This window comes from Misgurnus anguillicaudatus, chromosome 6, assembly GCF_027580225.2.
Source record: "Misgurnus anguillicaudatus chromosome 6, ASM2758022v2, whole genome shotgun sequence".
Classification (NCBI taxonomy): domain Eukaryota; kingdom Metazoa; phylum Chordata; class Actinopteri; order Cypriniformes; family Cobitidae; genus Misgurnus; species Misgurnus anguillicaudatus.
The window spans coordinates 24732570-24751679 of record NC_073342.2 but is presented as its reverse complement, the minus strand read 5'-3'; the positions used below and the strand labels follow the sequence as shown (position 1 = coordinate 24751679).

At 38.3% G+C, this 19110-nt stretch overlaps 1 protein-coding gene across 6 annotated transcripts in view; it reads left to right on the top strand.

Moving 5' to 3' along the window:
- Positions 1 to 19110, top strand: part of scaper (S-phase cyclin A-associated protein in the ER) — a 146632-nt gene that overhangs the window by 14248 nt on the left and 113274 nt on the right. For 3 of the 6 annotated variants that reach the window (XM_055191840.2, XM_055191839.2, XM_055191841.2), the window contains exons 4-9: positions 189 to 386; positions 7753 to 7853; positions 8682 to 8798; positions 10948 to 11075; positions 12741 to 12982; positions 13658 to 13981. In XM_055191840.2, coding sequence (XP_055047815.2) covers positions 189 to 386; positions 7753 to 7853; positions 8682 to 8798; positions 10948 to 11075; positions 12741 to 12982; positions 13658 to 13981 — 1110 coding nt within the window. Of the gene's footprint in view, positions 1 to 184; positions 387 to 7752; positions 7854 to 8681; positions 8799 to 10947; positions 11076 to 12740; positions 12983 to 13657; positions 13982 to 19110 lie in introns of all 6 variants that reach the window. The other 3 variants (XM_055191842.2, XM_055191844.2, XM_055191843.2) reach the window with 2 other exon arrangements.

Genomic DNA, 19110 nt, shown 5'->3' with positions numbered 1-19110 from the left:
ATCTATTTTTGCCTACATTACCTCTGAGATTAAAATAAAAAACAGTACAGACTTTAGTGATCAATGCAGATTTTACGTTTTAAATGGCCATCTTGATATTTTAAATTATAAACTTTGCCAATCCTAAATACGTTTAAGGTGTTTAAGACATTTGAAGTGACTCATAAAACATCACCTGCCCTTTACAGAACACAGCCCTGGACTGCAAACTCGCACCAGGGTCGATATTGGACAAAGGAGCCGAGAAGAGCCCCACCAAAACCAGACAGCCACGGAAAGTGGACCTCAGAGCACGATACTGGGCCTTCCTGTTCGATAACCTGCGCAGGGCGGTGGACGAGATTTACGTCACCTGCGAATCTGACCAGAGTGTGGTGGAGTGTAAGGTATGATTTGTCAGCCTAAATTTAACCTTTAGACAAAACCGGTTTATTATTACTAAAAAAACTTGAGCAGAATTATTTAATGTCTAAAAAAATGTTAACTAGTTGCTCACAAAGACACGGTAATATTCCAGAAGGTCTTGTTTATAAAAGAAAGAGTGATGTTTTTAAATTTTTTTATTTATATTATTTTATATTTATGTTTTTGGATTGCATAGGAAGTAACGCACACAAGAAATATTAAATCCCACAATCCTGTATGCTCAACATATCCTTCTTGTTGTGCTATGGATGCTGCATGTTTTTCTTTTTAATAACTGGAAAAATACTTCATTGTAGATGGGCCGTTGAATTATTCGAAAAATAATACACACCCAAGGTGGTAATGTGCACGACATGAAACAAAAATGTGCAAGTAGTATACAATACATCCAATACCTTTTATGCAGGAAGCTTCATAATGAGCGATCTGCTATTACACTTTTTGACCACTAGAGGGTTCGAGGGATCGCTATTATGATGAATCTCGGCCCCCCTTACATTCCTTTTGTTTTCTGGTTTGTGTCAGAGAGGTTTGGTGAGAGAATTATCACTGCACCTCTCTAGGGCCTTTCTAAAGGGAGTGGAGATTGATGACATGTGTAAATAAAGGACCCCCCCCTTGCCCCCCAATTCATTCTGTATGTGTGCGAGCCCTCCGGTGTTGCGTATGACCTCTAGGTGACAACCCAAACACTTTTGCACCACAGCTTTTTCACAAAGCTGATCACAGTAAGCCTTTATGACCAGTACCGAGTCAGGAAGGCGTGATGAACTGTACGATTTGTCAATTCAACAGCCAATAAACTGTGTTTTTGTGTCCGGTTTGGTTTTGGGATCCATGTCAGCAAACTTACTTTGTGAGCTTTGGTTGGCAAAGGCCTTGCAAGGGCACTTACCGTGTTTACCTTGGCCAGGATGGCCTCGGACTTTATTTAGGCCCTTGGTTTGCATTGACACTACCCGCTCTGATTTATTGATTGCCGTGTAATTTTGAATTATGCTAAGCGTGGTTTAGCCATCCGATCACGGCTAGCTAACGGATCCTCTTGCGGTTACCTTGTTGACAGGCGGCCTATTCGTTGCCATGTCCGGCGGTTTTGTTAACACTCCCGGCCCTTTGGTTTGAGCCTGTTTATGCATTCATGATCTCTTATAGACCTTTAGCATATTGGCGTCTGACAGTAGGGGGCTGTATGATGAGAGATTGAAGACCTGGAGCTACATAAGTCCACATGCATACCCACAAATGCATTTACTCACCGAGTGCACTTATATGGATGTAAAAGTCTGTGATTCAGCACTTTTTCCATGCTTACTTTCCTTGTACATGTGCTTTACCAGCACATTCCTGTGTAGTACATAACAGCCTATCAAACTGCACTGTCAATCATTTTTCATTCACAGCGAAAATGTTTTTTTTTATTAGATGTAAAACATTCTGCTTTAGATTTGTAAAACATTTAAAGTTGGCATGAATACAACATAAGCTGGCATTCATGGCAATTCTGAAAGAAGCAGAACTGCTTGGATCATGCAGGGTTCCCACGCGTCCTTGAAATCCTTGAAAGTTTGTGAATCTGGGGAAAAAAATTCAAGGCTCTATGGAAGTTTATGAAAATATACATACAAAGATGCAGGTCGTTAAAAGTGCTTGAATCTATTTTATGCAAGATTGAATTTATATTATTCCCTGTGTAGTGTAGGATAATATCATAAAATGTCTAGCCTTTTAAGCACACGTGCTAAACTGTATGCTTTAAATCTTCTGTATGCGAATGTTGACATACCAAAATGCTTTTTTGCATAGTTGTGTTTGACACGTCTCGGGTTACGTATGTGACACTTGTTCCCTGAGAAGGGAACGAGACGCTATGTCTCCCTTGCCATACTTCCTGCGTCCCTGTAACGCCGTCTTTGGCAATATTTTAAATAGTGATATATTTGTCATTAAGCCTCACCATTGGTTGAATTTGATATACACATTCAAACGCACTTACCCCTGGAGGTGTCCCCAAAGTGTCACCGCAGTGACACAGCACGGGTTCCCCTTAAAAGGGAACTGTAGCAATGTATCTTAAAAGGGCAACATGATGTAACCTTGCTCTCACTTGAAATGTGTCCCATGCACATTTAGTCCTTGAATTTGAGGGTATTGGACCTGGAAAGTCTTTGAAAGGTCCTTGACTTTGAAATTAACTAAGGTGTGGGAACCCTGAATGAAACGCGTTGGTTATATTAGCAGAAATAAAACATTTTAGAGGTGGAGCAATTTCTGTCACTGTAATGAAAACAGATTTTTAGCGTCCTTCAAAAATATAATGTGTACAATGTACTGAAAAATCACAATCCTTTAGTCTCACCTCTGTTTCTGATTCGTGCTGCTGTGAGACACTTGATTGGTCTGACTGCTTGATTTATCCTCATTCAAGTAACGCCCACATCTTTAACCCACAGCCCGGAGGACTAATTAGTTCTTATCAGGCTTCTCCCGCATCCCAACTATGATTTATGTCGAATGAGACCGTGGAGGAGACAAGACTTCTTTCACTTGCGTGTATCAGAGAGATGGGAAAGATGTAATATGTCAGAAATGTTGTTGTTTTTTGGGTGGGGGGGTTTATTCAGTTTTACATTTGACATGCGCCCCAGCAAGGCTACATGTGTTTTTTTGATGTGCATGAATTGTCCCAATTAGGCAAAGTGCATTTGGGTTTTTTTGAGCGTGTATGCTAAAAATGTCAGGATTTTTAAAGACATTTTTCTTTCCCAACCATGCTTGTTCTCCCTCAGCTGTTGCATTATGCCACTATCTTCCTTCATGCTGTTAACTAGCCTGTCCAGCTGCCGGACACATCTTTCACTGCCTTGACTCCTCTATTAACTAAAAGCACCGCGGACCTCTCCTCCCAATTGCCACTCCCCTATTACCACCCATCAATCACGCACACGCCTGTTTCGCTTTGCCGTCTCGTCCCCCACCACGTCCAGAGCATCAGTCACGCCACAGGTTTTCGTCCTGATCTCCCCACACCTGAACCCTTGGGGTTTGCAAACTACCTCACGATTTGATGCATACTGTGATACGATTCAGTGCATCATGATGCATCTTGATATCATAATTGGATCATGATTGAAACTGTGCCAGGGTTTCCACAAAAGAGACAGAATTTGCGGGATCAGATTTGAAATGTTTGCTTCACTTACCTAGTATAGCACTTCATTAAAGTGGCTCTGAGAAATATTTATATTTATATACAGGGTGTCATTTGTGGAAAAGTCATAAGGGGGTGATGTTTTTCTTAATAAAACAATTATGGAACCTGAACTGTAAATGCCAGAATGCATTCCTTTTTTTATGCTTTGTGCCAGACAAGCAAAAACACTTTTTTAATAATATTTTTAATCCTAATATTTAATAGAAAATAATGCAATGCATAATGCACTAGGCTATAAATGCCTACTTAGACAAGATTTTAAACCAAAAAATTGTGTGTTTAGTGATGGACTTTTTTGCTTTCCTGAGTCATCCTGGGAGTTCCCCTCGATTTTAACGAAGGTAGTTTCCGCTGTCTCATTCTCAATGGTAATATTTTTTTGGATTTGTTTTTTAAAATAGGATGATATGCTGCTTGAAATCTTTTTCAATTATTTTTTCGTGTTGAAATAGTGCTTGGCAACGTGGAAAATCTAGATTAAAAAACGATCATGACATAACTTAGACGCACTGTCATCTATTGTCCTGATTTTACTGTTGTTTGCACTATTGCATGGCAGCATTTTTACTTCTATTAAATTATCTTTTTTTAGGCCATTTATATTGATAATTCATCAGAGGCAGGGATGTAAAGATCAGAGGGGGGAATAATCCCCCTTTTTACCCCCAGCAAATCATACCCTGTTAATATATATATACACATATACATTATTTATATACACACATACATACTGGAATATTAAAGCAATAAGCCCCAAGAAGCAGTGGGTTACCAGTGCATTTTATAACAGCTAAGGGATGTTGTTAGGCACGACGCGAAGCGGAGCTGTTATAAAATGCACTGTAACCCCACTGCTTCGCGGGGGTTATTGCGTTTATAAAACGGTTACTTCATATGCATAACGTTAGCAGGATTTAATAAAATAAAACACAAATAAGTTGTAATTATATTAGTACAAATATTACTCTTCCACCAAACAAAGTAGTTCCTCAGAATCAAGTGTGACTGAAACAGAGCGCAGTTCTCAACCAACACAGATGCAGCAAAGACACAATGAAAATATGATTTAAGTCTGTGGTGTTTATTTTGTAAACCAACATTTATCTAATTCATACATTAACATTTATATCGTGCAACTGTTCAAGTGATCATCAAATATGCTTGGAAGCATGCTGAACTCTTTCCCTGTCAGCGGTTTTTTTTTTTTAGTTGCCATCCAGTTTTAGTTTAATGCCTTGCAGAAAAATTATCTTCTTTAAATAAACATAAAATATCAAATGAAAGAACGGACCATCCGCGTTCAAACAAAAAACAAAAACAAAAAAATGTTTCATCCTACCTTCATTTGTTCTCTTATCACCTCTCAAATTTTTTAGCTAAAAGCGGAGATAATTCCATTTTTGTGAAGAACTTATGTAAGAGATTAGATTCAGAGCCTGATCAAAACTTACACTGTGTTTTTAGTGTTGAGTGAATGCATCAGTGTTTAAGTTGGGTAAGATCGCCATCTAGTGGATAATAGCGGACGTATGAACTTGAGTTAGAAACTCCTCAGACAACCTTTTCTCTTTATCGGCGAGTGACTCAACAATATTTATTGACATTTATCTGGATATCGCCATTAATTGTGCAATTGTAGAAAAATTAAAAATGTGATTAAAGACTGGTGTTTATTTTCATAAATCAGTATGCAGCAACAGTGGCGCAGTGATTCTTGTGTAATGCGGTCTGAACCGTGGGGCTACCGGGGTATTTCATCATGGCTTAGAACGCGTTCAACCAATCAGAATGAAGAACCAGAACTGCCCGTTTTATAATCCTTTTTATATACATGCTTTCCTTCGGGTGGTCCTTATTTTTCAACTTTTAAAGGTTCATGCTCTCACCTCACCAATATGTATGAATAAATAAATAAAAAAATTAGGGAAAATGTTTTTAAAATTAATATTTAGAGGTTGCTCAAGACCTTTGAAGTTTAACACATTTGCATATTATGTGATACTTTGTGCTAGCATGTATAATTGTTTAATCATATGCAATGGACTTATTTGACCATGCTTCATGTATTTAAAACTCCTGTTTTAGTTGTGATATGTTTTTTAAAGCAAAAAAGCTTCAATGTAAATGAAGCACAATAGACAATATACACTGAGACAATGGCTGAAGCAACATGAAGCGAGTCCGTTATATGGTTACTCGGATCAGAAGAGACTGAAATAACTGGAACAAAGTTACCTACAAGAAGCAAGTTTTATGTGTGTTGTCCGTTTTTAAGTGGTACATTTTGCAAAAGCAATCCGATATACACATTTCACTTATCTTTCAGACAAACACATTTGGAGTTATTTTAGTCAATGTCCTTGCTCTTCCACGTTTTATAAAAGTAGAAAACAGGGATCAGGGAACAACTTATGACTTTAAACCCAAATAAAGTGCATACATCCTTCACAGAGGTAATCCACATGGCTCCAAGGGGTTAATAAATTTCTTCTGCAGGTAATCAATGCGATTTTGTTAGAAAAAATTTATTCATATTATTCAAATTTATTAATTAGCTTCCGGTAATAATGCCATTTTCGAATCGCGATTTACAAGAGTTACTGCGCAACGTTCTTATGGCAACGAAGGCTTACTATGCTAAAACTTTCTCGTGAATCCTGTGAGTCCAAGATGGTGCTGTTACCGGAAGCTAGTTAATATGGTTTATAATGTTTGAAATATGGATATTTTTCTTACAAAGACCTTTATTAACCCCTTGAAGCCCTGTGTATTATTTCTGTGAAGGATGGATGCACTTTTTAGAAGTTGTTCCCTGATCCCTGTTTTCTACTGTTATAAAGTGTGGAAATGAAGAGTATAAATATATATCAGTGTGTGATTCAGTATATGACAGTGCATTCATGCGTAACAGGCAATGACGTAACTTGCACTAACTTTTGACCATCTTATTTATTCTCCAATATTAATGCACTCGTATATCAGTGTTTACAAGCCATTTACAAAACGTTTGAGTTTTAAATTTGTATAAATTTTTCTACAATCCTATATTTTTGAAATCATGGAATGCAAGACTGACAGTTTTGAACCTGAGCATTGCCAAGCAGGTTTTTTGTAATCTTAAGAGTCTGTGGTAGGTCTGGGCTCTGTCCTAATCTGTGTTGTGGCAGCACTTTCTAGCTCTAGGGTCTTTGCTGGAGCCAAGGGATTCCCCAGAGTCCCCACGACACTCCCAGATCGAATATCAGATAGACAATGAACATTTCATCATTCGCTGCACATTCTTTGCCAGTAACTAGAAATGATTACAGCCTCAATCAGATTTGCCAGCCCCCTTTTGCACAGCTAATTGGTAATTTCAGCCGCACCTCTTGTGGAAGATCACTGAAGCGGGAAATAGTGGCAGTGCTGTTTTCTTTTCTTTCACCCTCATCCTTTTCTTTTTGTCCCCTTGGAGTGCCTTTCTGGTGGGAATATGTGTGAGAGAGATGTGCTCCAGTAGCTTCAGATGCCCACTCCTCACCCAAGACAACAGGGTGTTGGTTTACAGCTGCCCTCCAGTGTAAACAAAAATCGGGGACTTGTCCAGGATTCTGCTTAGCATTGACTTTACCTTATCTTGCTGTGGGCTAAGGGCCAAGCTTATTGTACCCCCGGACATGCCACAAAAGAGCTGTCAGGTGGGAGGGCTAATCTGCCCCTCTCTCCAGGTCAGATAAGGCCTCTCGGGTCACAGTTTTATCATTGAGGTGAAGGCCAACAGTGCTGCTTGGAGATCGACTCTTGGGGGACACATATATAAGTCAAATGAATTATGCTTTGTGTTCGACTTTGCGCAGACGCCCGTGAATGTGTAAAAAACAGACTATACCCAAGGATTAAGTAGCATTTGCATTGTTTCTGACTTAGAAGGTGGTACTTGGCCTGGAAAGTTTGAGAACCAAGGGTTTAAACATAAGCATCCTTCTAGGCAAAGGAGTTTTTCCTCATTAACCAGCCTGTGCAAATATCTATCATTTCCAGCATTTTTTTAAGACGACACACCACAATGTTAAACTTGTAACTCCATAACTCTTTGAGGGCCTCTAACTCACATCCCAAATGCCATTTCCTAGGAGGTGCTGATGATGTTGGATAACTACGTCCGAGATTTCAAAGCTCTAATCGATTGGATCCAACTCCAGGAGAAGCTGGAAAATACAGATGCTCAGAACAGGTGATAACAGACATACAGAAACACACTTTTACACTATTTCCATTGCTTTTAAAGGGACACTCCACTTTTTTTGAAAATATGCTCATTTTCCAGCTCCCTTAGAGTTAATTATTTGTTTTTTATCGTTTTGGAATACATTCAGCCAATCTCCGGGTCTGGCGGTACCACTTTTAGCATAGCTTAGCATAATCCATTGAATCCAATTAGACCATTAGCATCGTGCTAAAAAATGACCAAAGAGTTTCAGTATTTTTCCTATTTAAAACTTTTGTAGTTACATCGTGTACTAAAACCGACGGAAAACTTTCTTACTTTCAATAGCAGGGGACTATTTTCGGGCACTGCGTAATATCATTGCGCATGATGCATCCATGTTACTGCAGCAAAGTCTTTGAGTATAGTTTCTAGCTTATCGGCCTAGAAAATCGCAACTTTAAATTTTCTGTCGGTCTTAGTGCATGATGAAACTACAGAAGAGTCAAGTTTTTAATAGGAAAAATATCAAAACTCTTTGGTTATTTTTTTTTTGTGCGATGCTAATGGTCTAATCAGATTCAATGGATTGTGCTAAGCTATGCTAAAAGTAGTACGCCAGACCCAGAGATCGGCTGAATCCAAAACAGTAAAAATCTAAATACCTCTAGGGGAGCTGGAAAATGAGGCTTTTTTTTTTTTAAAGTGGAGTGTTCTTTTAAGTTTATCACTGCCATTTCTGTCAAGATGAATGCATTCATCTACTTGCTGGTGTTGTATAAAGCTCTGCAGAAAGTGTTCATGTTCATATTTGGGTCAGTTCTACATCAGTGATTTCGAATGCTTTTCCCACAGGCCTACATCTTTGGCTTGGGAAGTTCGAAAGATGTCACCAGGACGGCATGTGATGTCAAGCCCATCATCAGAGCGGATTGTTCCATCACCTGGCGTTCGCCGTGCACTCAATTTTGGGTGAGTCAATTCAGAGGCATCAATCGCATCTAAAATCAGTCAAAGATAATTGTCATAATTGCTGCTTTTTTCAGATCTCACTTTTAGTTGTTATATGTTCTTTCCCGAGGTAAAGTCATGTTTTTTTATTAAAAACTGCCATTGTAAACCCCATTCACACAGCAGTTTGGTCCCAGAAAATTTCTCGGTCATACAGTGCCATCGCTTGATTATGCATTATAAAATAATAGTTGTAATAAAAAGCTAATAATGGGGAGTCATTTTTAAATGCTATTATACTTATTATTATTCTTTTTTTAAGGATTAGTCCATTTTCTTCTTTCAGATAATTTACTCACCACCATGTCATCCAAAATGTTGATGTCTTTCTTTGTTCAGTTGAGCTTCAAAGGACTCTAAACGATTCCAACCAAGGCATAAGCGTCTTATCTAGCGAAATGATTGTTATATGGCAAGAAAAAACAAATGTACTTTTAAACCACAACTTCTCGTCTATCTTCGGTCCTGTGATGCGCCAGCGCGACTCGCGCTTGTAAACACTGGGGCGTAGTTTCACATACTTCATCTGTGATCTCTTGACATGATGACGTTTTGCGTGAGGTCACTGGCGCGTCACAGGACCGGAGATAGACGAGTAGTTGTGGTTTAAAAGTGCATATTTTTTATTTTTCTTGTCAAAAATGACAATCGTTTTGCTAGATAAGTACCTTATGCCTCGTTTGGGATCATTTAGAGTCCTGTGAAACTGCAATTTTAAACTGCATTAAAACTGTTAAGTGTTGGGGTCCATTAAAGTCCATTAAAATGAGAGAAATCCTGGAATGTTTTTCTCAAAAAACATAATTTCTTCTCGACTGAACAAAGAAAGACATCAACATTTTGGATGACATGGTGGAGAGTAGATTATCTGGATTTTATTTTAAGAAAATTTACTAATCCTATAAATTGTTTTTTCAATTCTACCAGTTTAAAAATTCTAACCAGATCCCCCTCGAAATTTACTACCCAGACTCTGTCCTCCAGTTTCTCCTATTTCCAGCCCTGTTCATAACCTACCTGTTGTTTTAATTCAGAATATCATGTTATAGTGGATAATAAATGTTTTTTAACATAATAAGTTGACCATACTGTTTTATTTTTATTCATATTTGCCTTGACTGTAAAAAAAGGTAGGTGATGAATTATTCTGCAGTTTAATTTTGTAAAGCATTTAATTTAATCTTAAAGCAAGGAAATCAGTGGATGCCAAAAATAGCCGGGATTGAGTTTTCTCTTTATAACTTTAGCTGACAGCATCTTTCTTATTTTGTTATTTATCATTTTTAGTTAGACAAATATTTTAGTCGATAAAACTTCACAGTCTATCACAGTTTTGAAAAATGATATACTAAACCTAAAGAATTACAATTTAATCTAATTTTGACTTGGGTCTTTGCTGATCTGCACCCTTTGAAATCATTTCAAGACGTTCGGGATGTCGGTATCATTTGTTGTTGTTTGCAATTTGAGCTGTGGTGCCTATATGCCAGTCTGGCCTGAGCCCATTATCCCTGCTCGCTTCTTGCTAATTGACACCGCCGTCTCTGTTGGCAAACTGTGGCTACTCTCAACTCTTACTAGAAGAGCTTTGATACGAGAGCTTCCCTCCATTAGTCGTTTCTTTTTAACTGATAGTGTGAAAGGAAGACAATTGATAATGCGATTAAAATGCCACCGAATGCTTAGATGGAGAAATCAATGGCAGATATGATACATATCTGAGGCTCAGTCCGAGACCGGAAAGTCTACGCCTGTCTGGTGTAGTCTGGGAGGGGGTAATCGATCCGCAACGGCCTAAGCGTTTTGTTTAATGCGATTTTCGCCGGGTCGTTCCCCGGCCTGCGCCTGAGACTGTGGGAGTGCAGATCTAAGTGTGGTTAAAGACTGCTGAAGCACGGGCATCCATGTCTGTATTACGCTGTAATTGGACGCCGCAGGAAATGGATATCGATTCAAATGGAGGGCCCTCGGTCTGATGTAGGAGCACTTGCAATGTTTGTGGCTACCCGGTGTAGCCATGCAAAGCTTGAATGGGTGGCACATTGCAGGCGTATAGTGATGGCTCCCTACAGATTGGAGAGCTAATGTGCTTTTCTCATTTTCTTCACAGTGGTCCTCCACCCACCCTGGCCGTGGCACGTCTTTCCCACACTGGACCCAGTTGGGCCGATCGAGTCAAGTCGTCCCAGTCACTTCCGGTCCCCAGTCAAAACAGCAACATCCCTACTGAAAAACCAGGTGAACTGTTCATATTTACAGATTATTGTGGCATTTATAAAATGATTGAAATTTAAATTGCATGAAAGTCGTAAAATGTTCATGCAAAAATAAAATTGTCATTATTTAGTCACCTTCAAACCATGGCCTTTCGTTCTTTGGAAACAAAACATGATCGTGGATGTGACAGTCTCTTCAAAAAACTTCTTGTGCTTTGTGTCATATATGCCAAGTGTCCTGATTATTGATGTTATTTGCCAAATGCATAAATATAAATATGTAAGATATTGAATGATGAAAAAACATTTTTTTGCATGAGCTAGACCTTTAACTCATTCCCTGACAACTTTTTTTTTTTTTTAGTTGCCCGCTAGCATTTTTTGTTATTTTTACAAAAGTTTCACAAAATGCCTTCTAAAATGTCTTCTAAAAATATTAAAAAAAATACAAATATATTAAATGAAGGAACAAACCCTCTGCTTTCAAACAAACAAACTAAACGGGGGAAAAAAACATCATCATCATCCTGTCTTTATTTTTTTCTCAGCTTATAAACTCTTAAATATGGGTATTTTTCTTAAAAAATATTTTTTTTTAGCAAAAAGCTAAAATAACTGCATTGTTTGTGAAGGAATTTTGTTAGAGATCCGATTCAGAACGATTATCAAAACATACACGGAGTGTAAAATAAAATTTTTAATAAATTGGGTAATTTAGTGGATAATCGCGCTATAGATAACCATAAAAACTAACCATGAACACTTTTTTTAATGCAAATGTTTTTCTTAATTGACGAGATAACTCGTCAATGGTGGTTGTTTATTATAAACAATTGATCAGTGTAAATTATATAAAAAAAATTATTCAATCAAAATCTGAAAATGTACTTCCACACTTTTGTGGCGATCATTCTCTGTTGGTAACCATATACGGCTTTCAGATGCCATTTATTCTATGCATCTTAATACTGCGTTTACACCAGCCGCGGTAGAGGCGTGAAACGCGAGTGATTTCAATGTTAAGTCAATGTAAAGACGCATTGATGCGCGTCTGGAGGTCTCGCGGCGCGAATGAGGCGTTTAGAGCGGCACGGTAGACGTGATTCCGCTTCATTTGGGGCAAACGCACAAGTTAAAAAATTTAAGCTGTGGCGGAAAAACTTTCTGTGTTAACCAATCAGGAGCTTGCTCTAGTAGTGACGTGATTACAGGAAGCAAGCAGAGGTGCAGAAGCCCCTCCCATGACGGAAATTTCCGCGTGAATGTCTCGATGACTAGAATTGAAGCGAGTAAACTCAAAATGTTCAAGCGGCGCAGTAGACGCGAATTTGACGCCCAAACGCAGCTGGTGTGAACCCACAGTAAAGTCGGGGTGCGTGATTTTTGAAAAACAATTTGGAAAAGGGAGTCAGCCCGAGTACCAAAACACACTTGATGCCAATCAGCAGTAAGGGGCGTTACTAATAATTGACATCGTTGCCTGGGTTGCGTATTTGTGGGTCGGGTCTATCAAAAGAAGGTCCAGATTCTATTGGGGTGGGGCGTGTTTGTTTAGGTGAATTCAAATATCAACATTGGCTTTCAGATATCATGCACCCCGCCTTTAATGACCTTTTAAGTTGTAGTTTATTGCTATTACTCCAAGCAGCTATTACTCTAAGCAGCTTGACTTTTGATTTGTCAATAGCCAAAAAAGATGCAGAGGGCTGGGAGACGGTGCAGCGCGGGCGCTCAATGAGACCCCGCTCCATTGCTATGGTGGCCAAGGTAACCCCTGTTCTGGCCAAAGTGAGCCCCAAAGATGACAGCAACAAGGAGAACCAGCAGCTTCAGCCATCACCCCCGGACAAACCTCTGGAGGTGGGGAAACAAGAGCAAGCTCTTCCCCAGGAGCAGAGCCAGGAGGAGGAGAAGACCCCCATCATCGAGGTACTGATGTCAATCAAACCCTATCATTAATTATTCAGCAGCCAGGCGAAGATATGAAAGCTCTGTGTTTTATCTTTCAGTCTGTTTTTGTTTTGTGACAGTGTGTTCGTAGATACACTGTCCAGACAGGGCTGTATCAAGTGTACTAGCATTGATTTTTGTGTATCAGATTGATGGGGAGAAATAATGAGTTGTTATGAAATGTTGACAATATGATGTCCTGTATTACATTAGTAAAAGATGCCAAAGTACTAAGTGTACAGACATTTTTAGATGGATAGATGAATAGATAGAAAGATAGTTACAATGCATCATGGGATTGAAATTTGCCCTCAGGCGGAAGTAATATTAAGAATAAAGTTTTTTTTGTAAGAGCTTCCATGTAGGGTACCCTAAAAATGCTGCTATCTTGCCAAGCACAATAGCATCTAGTTGGATTGGGATTCAACTCGATTGCATGTGATTTTGATTGTACGTTTCTTGGTATGCTACCCGTTTATTATGACATGCATGAAATTGTATAATGATTTAGCATGCCGTGTTTCTTTCAGTTGTGTGGATTTTCTTGCTGTTCTCATATCTGGCAACGGTCTGTCATTGTGAAACGACAAGAAGCACTGTGACATGCATGTTCCTGTTCATGTTTGTGTATGCATTTGTGTGTATATCGCGCAGCCCCAAGCAGAAAATGTTGAAGAGCCAGAGCAGAGCAACAGCATCCCCTCCGAGGACACGCCACCCCCCGTGTCCGACCCCACGCCACCCCCTATTACTCTTCCTCTGCAGGTCCAAAGCACGGTTCTTGCCTCCGCTCCAGATCCTACTCCCCCAATCAATTCCCAAGCAGAGGAGGCAGGCACTGGCCAGGCTGGAGGGGAAGAGGGGATTGAGGGGTTGTCGTGGAAGGTCGCGGCACCATTGGAAGAGGCAGCGGCAGTGGTCCACGTTCCCCTGGCAGTGAAACTGGAGAGCATGCTGGACCCCACAGAACTTTCCACCGTGAGTGCTGAGAGACATAGGCCAGGGTCAGGTCTCCCGCCTAAACAAAGTCAATCTCAAAAGCAGGATCACCCCCAATGAGAAGGATGTGTGTGTGTGTTAAGGGGGTGAGCAAGTATCTGCTGCAGATCTTGTTTGGGAGGGCCCTGTATTTACAGATAGCTTTGAGAGTTGCCACCGTTGCCCAGGTACCGTATATTCAGGACTATAAGCCGCACCGGAGTATAAGCCGCATCATTCGAAAATGCGTCATTAAGACGAAATAACATGTATAAGTCTCAGTGGACTATACGTGGTTTATTTAGAAAATTATTTCACAAAATCCAACTTAAAAAACAGACATTTAATCTGGAAAGGCAAGTTATTCAACTAAACAATAGCAGACAGAACAGCAGGTTGAATAAATGTCTGTACGTTAAAGTAATATTATCAGTTATTTAAACGATAAACCATAGCATACAGAACTTTCCTGGAAGGTTGAATAGTCTAAATTAACCAACTAGCGTGAAGCTTGCATACTTGTCATTCCGCATTACTGAATCTATTGAATAACATAAATACAGGAGCAGCATATGGCGGACTCTGTAGACGGTAATGATGTCTCTTGCCTTATAAAAGTCAAAATTAATTCATACTGACTTACAAGGTGCACCTGACTATAAGACGCAGCACCAGCCAAGTTATGAAAAAAACGCGGCTTATAGTCCGAAAAATACGGTGTTTTAAGCTTATCATGTCTCCATCCCCAAAAGTCAGACAATGTGACTAGTTTTGTATATGGGCTGTCATTGGCATTGACCTCCTAAAACACTTTCAGCTCCGTAATACAATCCTAAAATAGTCCATTGTCCTTTTCCACCAAATAGGTGCTGGTGCGCATTGATATATATTGCTGTGTCCTATATATATATATTTATTTATTTATTTATTTCAGTTATTGGCATTGGCTGATAAATCTTTCTGCTCATTGTTACTTAAATGAATACTTTTATGAAAAAATTACTCACCCCCATGTCATCCAAGATGTTTATGTCTTCAAAAGAAAAAGAAATTACGTTTTTTGAGGTAAACATTTCAGGGTTTTTCTCCATATAATGGACTTTACGGGACCTCAACAGTTTACAGTTTAAATGCAGATTCAAAGGGCTCTAAACGATCCCAACCGAGGCATAAGGATCTTATCTAGCAAAGCGATCATCATTTTTGGCAAATAAAGTACTTAGTTTCTTAATGTGATCTTACATTGTATTACACTTATGCATGCAGTCTCATTCAAACAGTATTGTGAGGTGCTATTGTTAGCTATTGTTGGGCTAAACATTTTCTAGCAAAACTTAACATTTTACTTTTCAAACAATTCTTTTACAGAAACGGAAAAGCAAAAAAATAGACATACGTGTTTATTGATCAAATATTATCTAATATTTTGACATAGTCATTTCAGAGAATTGTTTGTAAATACATAATACATGTTAGAAATGTATTGCTGAAAAAAGTTACAAATACTGTAAACTATGTAGGACTGAATTGTGGAGTTACCGTTAAATAGTGTTTCCACATTTGTGTTCAAGATTGTTTGAAATTATATCAAATAATATATTATATTATATATTATAATGATTATATTGCCCCAACACAAAAGCTGAGAGAGATGGCTGTGGGCGTGGTTTCTGCGCAGACAGCAGACACGCCCCCAGTGTTTGAGAGCAGAGATTCATGCTTGTTTTTCAAGATTTTGATAACTTATTTAATTTATTTGGGTTTTTTTTAATAATTCAAATTTGACTGGGTGGTTTATATCACATTTTTTGGTGGTGTCACAAACTAAGAACAGATTTAATATGTCAGACTTTACACATACTTTAAGAGAGTAAAGTAACCTGTTTTAGGTATAGTAAATAAAGAAATTGCACTAAACGTATTTTATTTGTACAAATATCTTGTCAATAAAATACATTTGGGTTATCAGGCTCATATCAGCCAAACGGCCACATTGCTTTCTAAGTATCTGCATTAAAAAAACTAGTGCCCACACCACAAATCTGCAAATCTCACTTGGTATTGATCGCAATACTACATACATAGTACTAAACAGTCATTGTCTTCGTTTTAACATTCTGAGTTATAAGTTCACACAAGCTTTTTTTTAAATGTACATTATTTTGTTAATTATAATGGAAACTAGTCTAGTTGTGTTTTGCATCAGCATGACCATTTTGATTTGTTGTCCATTTAAATGCTTTACATGGTTATGGTTACTATCTAATGCATCCCGATCAGTGGCATCAGCAGTTTCTGATTCAAAAGCAGCTGGTTTCAGGGGCTCATGTTGATCTAAAATGGCATCATGGCTTTGGGGCCATAACCGGCACATGTGTCATATTATATTAGATATCTAGATAACAGATGAGAACCGTGAAATAGTTAAGTCTGTTGATGGAGCCAACTAACTTGCAGACTTTTCTTAACATGTGATGGCTGTAGAAGTGGCAACTTCTGTTTTGGCGTTCTGTTGGTCTCTGTCTCCCTTTGAGAAACCTCATAGGGGTTAATTAGGGCTAAACGCACACCAATCTCTGTCCATTACTCAATGGGACTTGGCCTCTGTACCAAAGTCTGAAGCAATAGAGATGGATTGGTCTTAAATGCTCAGATGAGAGCGCAGTTGTCGAGCCAGAATCCGGAATCGTTGCATCCGAAGTCCCGACACCACCTCTCTGGGTGGGTCAGATAAGCCCCGGTCTGTTTAGACTCCAGATGTAAGACCAACAGGCGCCTCGTTGAGAGAAATCCACTTCTCATTACGCCTTTTAACGTGACGTCTGACGCTAGCTTCTGTGATTCGCGTTGTCTCCATCTTCTCCCATGGCCATCTCGAAATTGGCACTTGGCATACTGTTCACTCGTCAGGTCTTGGAAACGGAGGTCAAGTGCTGTGGCCTCTGATGGCAATGGGAAGGATAGTTTTTCCAAAATATTTTGGCAATTTACCAGTCATCACGGGTCATGAAGACCCACAGGTGTGCCTGTGGAAGGAATGTACGAGGAACAATGCGCTCTTTAACAAACCACTCTTAGAACTAAAATCAGCATTGACCCTTTTCAGGTAAATGTTGTATAAAACAAAACCATTTGTACTACAGGAAAAATTGGAAAAACTGGCTTGGACATATAACTAGAAACCTTTTAATGTCTAAGACCGGGGATGGGATAATTGCCTCAATGTGTAAAATTTCTGAATAACAACAACAACTTGGTTAAGTTCTGATGCACGACAAAATTAGATTAAAATTGCAAAGCTACTCCAGCCACAATATATTTTTCCTGTTCATCTAAAACAAAATGACTTACCTTACAACTTAGTGTCTGTTGTTTACAAATAGATAATTTGTGTCAATGGATTTCTAAATTAAATTATTGTAATTATATTAGTTGCATATAAAACTAATATTTTTATTTAAATAAATTACTAGTAAATTAAAGTAAATTACTGTTATGTTAAAACTTGACCTAAAAATTCTGAATTAAAGTTAAAACAATTTTTAAATTCAGATTAAAGATTCAAGAGCAAAGGTCATAATGAGCTTTGTGGTGTTTTTTTTGGTGGGGGCAATTTATGTAGTATTTAATTGTAACTTGGGCTACACGATGTCAAAATTACAGTAATTTCCACAGATATGCATATCGTAATATATTTTAGCATAATTTTAGTTTTAAAATATATTTAATCAAGTTCAAGTTGATTTTACATAACATTATCATGCTTATTTTAAGCACAGACAAATAACATACCATATATGTAAGAAATAATTGACGACGCTGTTGAATTTTTGAAAATAATGCACACCTAATGCAGAACAATGGCAAGCATTATTTTCAAATAATTCAAACGACCGGAGTCAATTATTCTGCTTATACAACACAAACTCAATGCAAATCGTAGTATAGTCACAAAATATTTTATTTCTTTATTCATGTTCATGGACACGAGGTAATTTTATGTATTGGATTCTACACGTTTTTCTTCCAATTTTTTAACTGTTTTCATTTGGGGTTGGGGTTTGAAATGTAACAAGTCGTTCTAACCCCAACCCCAAGCAACAATAGTAAAAAAAGAAGAAAAAAAAGAGAAAACGATACATAAAATAATTATAGAAATTCGTGCTGAATTACACAAAAAAGACATTTGTGCTCAATGACACATAAAAAGGTTGAAAATTGTGTCCATGAACACGAATAAATAAATAAAAAATATTTTGTGACTATGCCTGGACTTGCCTTGAGATTGGGCTGGCTCATACCACAGTTATCACAAATATTGTTTTGGTGGTTATGTAAGGAAAAGTTGACGACTGGCCATTGAATTATTAGAAAATAATGCACACCTAATGCGGCACAACGGCAAGCATTATTTTCAAATAATTCAAAGGACCGGAGTCAATTATTCGGCTTATACAACCAAATGTCCCAGAAAGTCGTGGTATAGTCAGAAAATATTTTATTTCTTTATGTTCATGGACACGGTTTTCCGCTGTTTTTCATGTCATTGAGAACATATGTCTCTTTTGTGTCACTCAGCACGAATTTCTATTAACAGTTTTTCATGTCCGTAGAACGACTTTCTTTTTCGTGCCATTTTATGTATTGTTTTCTGCTTTTTTCTGTTTTTATATAATTGTTGCTTGGGGTTTGGGTTGGGAGGTAATTTTATGTATTGGATTCTACATGTTTTTCTTCCAATTTTTAAACTATTTTCGTTTGGGGTTGGGGTTTGAAATGTAACAAAGTCGTTTTAACCCCAACCCCAAGCGACAATAGTAAAAAAGAAGAAAAAAAAGAAGAAAACGAGACATAAAATAATTATAGAAATTCATGCTGAGTTACACAAAAAAGACATTTGTGACTATACCACGACTTGCCTTGAGATTGGGCTGGCTTATACCACGGTTACCACAAACATTGCTCTGGTGGTATAATTTAAGACGGGTTATAATATATGACAGGTTAGGTGTGCGTTTATCAAAAAATAATGCCATACCCATACGGACTACCGGCACATCCGGGAACTTGACTGTAAATTTCGTCACCGCCCCTTTTTGGGGGAAAATAAACCAGACCTTCCATTGACT